Raw genomic sequence first — 5798 nt, forward strand, 5'->3', positions numbered from 1 at the left:
GCATGTGCTTCACAACGAAACAAGAACAGTGGAAAGTACATATAGTTTTTTGTATAATTATGCATAAAAATGCCCATATATCAATAGCAGCACCACAATATAAAAACAGATACATGAAGTGAAATCATCTCCATGTGGGGAAAACGATTTACAAGACTGAAACAGCAAGTTGAAAAACCTCAGCATGTACAAAATCACAAACAAACCCACAACCAACCAAACTGAAACTGCATGAATAACAACCACGAAATTCCTCAAAGTGTTTCCAATCAAACTGATTGAAGTTTATAGTTGCCAAGAACACATTTTCGCCTAAAATATGCATCTTCCTTATGAACACTACATATCAAACTTGCAAGGACAACGAAGGCTGTAAAATTGAAACTTCAATTGAATTTATTTAATTAGTTTTAATTGATTTCATCATCTATTGCGTCTTTAAGAAATTACTCAGTCTCATTAGTCATTAATATTAGTTATATCTGTTTTTTCCATATAAATACGATCCATTCATATTGGCACCATCTCAAATATGACAGAAAAAAATCAACGTGGGTAGAGGATAAGAATGAATGCGAAGAAAAGTTTAAGAAGAGTTAAGAACCAGTAGTGGGATTCAAATTTTTCGTCAGCCGGTTGTGTTACAAAAAAAAAAGGAAAAAAATAAGTCAAATTTGCCAGCAAATAAACTGATCCCATTTTAGTTTTTTTCCAAATAACATTTCGAAATAATGGTTAGACAAGCATTATTATGATGATGTTGAGGATGTTTATATTACTGTCCTATATAAATAATTAACGTAAAAACCTGAAGGTATATCTCTATGTACCAGCATCCTGAATACACATGCTTGAATGTTTTTTTTTTCAGTTGTCATTACTTTTTTTTTATAAATCATATATGTATTGTTGCTTATAGATTTTATGATTATGTATATTTTCAAAAGGTAATAATAAAAATGTTTTATTATATATCTATTATTTGGCATTAAATGCTGTAATTCTATAAAAGATAAAATAAACCAAATATTCATCAAAGAAAAAATATAAAACAAAATCTCTACTGGAATCTCTTAACATATATTTTGGAATATTTTACTTTAAATATTTCCAAATGGCGACCTGGTTATCATCAATGTCTTTATCTTTCTTTTTCTTTATCCTGTTGTCATCAGCCGAGTGGTTTCTTCTAAGCCATGTCTTGACCGAAGGAGTGGGCTCCCATGAGCTAAACGGGAGACCAGTCAGATTAATTATCATAAGATTAGCTACATTTTCAACAGTAAGACGACTCCTTTTATCTGAATATATGATATTCATTCTTGAAAAACCTCGTTCAGCCTCTGCAGAACTGACAGCAATAGCATTGATGATATTTTTAACTTTCTGTACACTTTGAGGAACCTCAGCCTTCGCTGGGTTGCTAGAATTTTGCGAGACATTTTCCACGTAGTCCCGAAAATCATTGATACTGATTTCATGATGAAAAACTTTATCAAATTCCTTCAGGTTTTCTTCTGCAGCTCTCCAAGGTACAACTACTTCCTCAATATTCCACGAATTGGGCTCAAGAAAATTAATCAGATCATGAATTTTATCATCTAGTTCATTGTTCTTTGATGTTAAACTGTCACAGCTCATCACCCTTTTTTTCATATTTTCTATTACTGTTTCAAGTAGTTTTTGACGAGGAAGGTTAATGACTTTGTTATTTTCAACAAAATGAATATCCTTAAAAGCATCTGAAGTAGCTCTGACATCGATTTTCGTTTCATAGGTTCCTTTGTTTTCTTTAAGCATTTCAAATGCCTTAATGGTCCTTTTTATTAGCTGTTCAGCTTTTTTCAATGTTAAACTTCTGGCTTGAAGAGCATTAGAAAGCAAGGAAATTTCTTGAAGTATATCTATCATTAGTGCCAAATCCTCTAAGAAATGCTTGTTGCAAAGACGTGCAGCCATCCCTGAATGTTTTGCTTCACTAGAAAAATATTTGTACAATGCTGGATAAGCACGCCACACAGCAAGCGCAAGTCTTAGACTGCAAGCAGCCCACCTTGGTCCTAGAACTCTACCTATCTTCAGAATTTGTTGCCCAAGCTCTTCTGAAATTTTAAAGAGTTGCATTTGGTTTTTGTTTGGTTGCTGAAAAATTGTGTAGATTTTATCCATGAATATATTGAAATGGTTCACTTGTTTTATGTCATTGACAGAATCGTCCAAAATAAGTTGCAAAGGATGAGTTAAGCAATGCCAAAGTACAATGTTAGGATAATCATTTCTAAGTCTAATGCCTACCCCAGAATTGCGGCCAAGCATTACACTTGCCCCAACTGAAGAGAAAGCAATCAATCTATTTCTCAAATATTCATTATCAAACCCACCATCGTGCAAACTCTTTAACAGCGACATGTATATTTGTATTACTCCTTGTCCTTCCAATTCAACCATATCAAAGAAAATTGTTGGTGATAGATCACAATCTTCAATCTTCAAAAAAATTATAACAACTGGTTTATTAGATATGGTTGAAGCTTCATCCACGATGACACAAATTTTCAAGTTTTGTTCAATGATTTTGGTAAATATTTCTTTATATCCTTTGCAATGTGATCAACTATTTTCACAGCAGTTTTGCGAGAATGAAGTCCAGCACCCCTGTCAACTCCATTTCTTATTTGAAGCTCAATCTCATCTTCAACATCAGAAAATGGCCTGCATCTTTTTGCCAAACTGTAGACTGTACTGAAAACTCTGCATGTAGAGGCAATATATCTCTCATTCATTTTATCAATGCTTTTCGTAATTGCATCATATGCATGATCCTCTTGTTGCTTTACACAGACACTATGTGCCTTTGATGAAAAATGCTCCTTCGTTTTTTTTCCTGAGTCGAGATGCTTGCTGAAAAATGGTTTAATTCTTTCCTGAGGCTTCGACACTGCAGCTTCCCCATTCAACTGAAAATCGAATTCCTTTTATGTATAGAGAATCAAATTTGGCACAGTGATCACAACCAAGTTTCTTGCTACGAGAAATCAATCCATCATACTTTTTTTTGAAAATCCTCGTATTGCATCGCACTCCAGCAGTCTGGCAGAGATGAAGCGGCATCTGACTGATCTGAAGGTGACACAGTAGCTATAGTACAGACGTTGCACCAGTATTATTCATCAAAGATGGAGGTATAACTGTTGCATTCTCAGTAGCTTCTTCCACTGAACTTTCAATTCTTGGGATTTTATGCATGAACTTTAGTATATTTTGTTGTCTCTTCATTTTAAGGGCTAAAGACCTAAAAGTATAAACAAAAAGAAAAACTGCTTTACTAACATTAGAAATTAGGATTGCTACAATATTTTTAATGAACAATGTAAAATAAGATTTTCTTCAAAAGCTTTTTCCAGAATAAATTTCATAATCAGAAGGAAGTAGCATGAATTGTGCACGAATATATTTAATACTTAGGCTACCCTGTTATAAGGGAGTTCCAAAATACAAAAGCAGTTGATTGAAAAATAGAGAAGAGATAGGAGGTGTAATCAATGTGCTTCGTATCCTGAAGAGAAGAATGAAAAGATAGGAAAGGCAGCAGCTCTAGTAAAATTTATTGACCTTTAACTGTACGTACTTTATGATTGTGTGTGTGCAAGTGTCTGTTACATGCTGACATATGTTTGTGTGTATGTGTGTCTGTATATAGTGCGTATGTATGCATATATGTATTAACCCATTCAACTCCGATGACAAGATGTCTTGTCATTTGGTCAAATAAAACAAAAAATCATAAAACACCAAAATGTTTGATCAAACACCAGAAAAATATGACGTCAGTCCTCGCTTCGCTGCGAGCGAAGCGAGGACTGACGTCATATTTTTCTGGTGTTTGATCAAACATTTTGGTGTTTTATGATTTTTTGTTTTATTTGACCAAATGACAAGACATCTTGTCATCGGAGTTGAATGGGTTAATGTGTATGTTTTATATAAGTGCAAGTCAGGGTGCCAAAATTGACCATTTTATTGAGATAATCTTGCAATGAAGAATTCCATTAAATTAGTCCTAGACTTGGTCCTTCATCTGAGAATAGCCCAGCTTCATTATCATGGCTATAAGCCCTAAAAACTATAGTATAAACATATGATATCAATATCTAGACTATAAATACCTTTCTATATTGTGAGAAAAATTTTAACTTTAGCCAAACCTTCAGTTGAGAATAGTCCAGCTTCCCTTAGGCCTATCAATCATCTAAAAACAAGGCTATAGCCTTGTTTTTAGATGATTGATTTCAACAAATGATGATTGCTTTTAACAAATATATAAGATATAAAAACATTTCTAAATTGTTAGAAATATGTGAAAATCTTTAACTTAGCTACCACTCACCCTAAACCCCTAGCTTTACATTTATTGTTATAGTCGGTGTATTTCCATCTGACACTAATTTGCAACCACATCTTAGCCACATTTTCTTTATATTATTGTTATCAATTAAATATTCTAACTAGAAATATGGAAAACTAACAATATTATATTTAAAATGCATCTCTGGCTGCCAAACGTAAAAAATATTCAAATATTTACATACGAAAAACCTGAAAAATTGTCAGGTGGAAAAAAAAAATAGTTAGTCTCGTGATCAAAAAATTCGATTTGGGCAACCTAGTGCAGGTGTATTTATTTTTTTACGGACGCATGTTTGTGTGGGGGTAGTGTGTGCATGTGTAGGCTATGTATGTGCTTACACGTGTGCATATGTGTACATGTACATGAGTATGTGTGTGCATGTGTACAATGCATTTGTGTTATTTATAAACAAACATGTTTGTGTGGGTAGGCCTAAGGAGTGTGTATGAGAGTGCGTGTATGTATGTATGTCCATAATTATAATAAAATGTAGTTTAATAACACAAATATACAGAGAAACCAAGCACTATATACATGAAAAAAACTGGTAACCACTTGTGTAAATAAACTATGCAATAAATCACTAACGAAAGTTACGAAACATACCGTCCCGGTACTTATCGGATGAGATGCAGAAGACCACTGACCAGCTGAGCAACTAGTCGGTTCGCCAGTTAGCCGGTTCGCCGAACTGACAAATTTGCGTGAGCCGGTTCTAGCGAATAGGTAAGAACCGGCTGAATCCCACTACTGTTAAGAACTATGATGAAGTTTGGAGTGTGACAGTGGTCAAATGTGATATGACTTGGGTGCTTCGAATTTATATATATATATATATATATATATATATATATATATATATATATATATATATATATATATATATATATACATATATATAATGCTTGATAGATCATTACCTCTAATTAATTCATTAGGCTATGAATAAATACAATCGGCCTGTAAAACAATTAAGACGTAACCTTTTGCTGCGTTTGCACACATATATCAAGGGCTTTTTCCCTCTTACAAGGGAGATAGTCAAAGTCCCCACATACTCCACTCCCATTCACAACATCTCCCTCTTTTCTTGGCTCCTGGATGATGGGTCATCTCTGCATATCGCCCACTGCCTTGAATCAGAAGCAATGCAGCAGGACAGAACATCCACAGTAAGGCCGCTTCATTTAATAGGCGACCCCCATCTCCGTCCCCTTATGCAGAAAAAGAAAACAAGGATAAGTCAAACCAGACTATGTCAAAATATCGTTCACACATACTCCCTCACCCCCATCCCCCACCCACTCCCATGCATCACAGCATCATCCATACACAACCATTCTCCAATAGAAAACACAATTGATTTTCCATACAAGGAAATAAGAACAAA

General features: G+C 34.2%; 1 protein-coding gene across 1 annotated transcript; it reads right to left on the minus strand.

Annotated features, from left to right (window-relative positions):
- Positions 1–1095: 1095 nt before the first annotated feature.
- Positions 1096–1959, minus strand: LOC143030422 (E3 SUMO-protein ligase KIAA1586-like). Its single transcript, XM_076193569.1, has one exon. It carries the CDS (start codon positions 1957–1959, stop codon positions 1096–1098), a length of 864 nt encoding a protein of 287 aa, XP_076049684.1.
- Positions 1960–5798: the final 3839 nt, after the last annotated feature.

Source organism: Oratosquilla oratoria, chromosome 12 (genome assembly GCF_046742065.1).
Source record: "Oratosquilla oratoria isolate Oo_2021 chromosome 12, ASM4674206v1, whole genome shotgun sequence".
NCBI lineage: Eukaryota > Metazoa > Arthropoda > Malacostraca > Stomatopoda > Squillidae > Oratosquilla > Oratosquilla oratoria.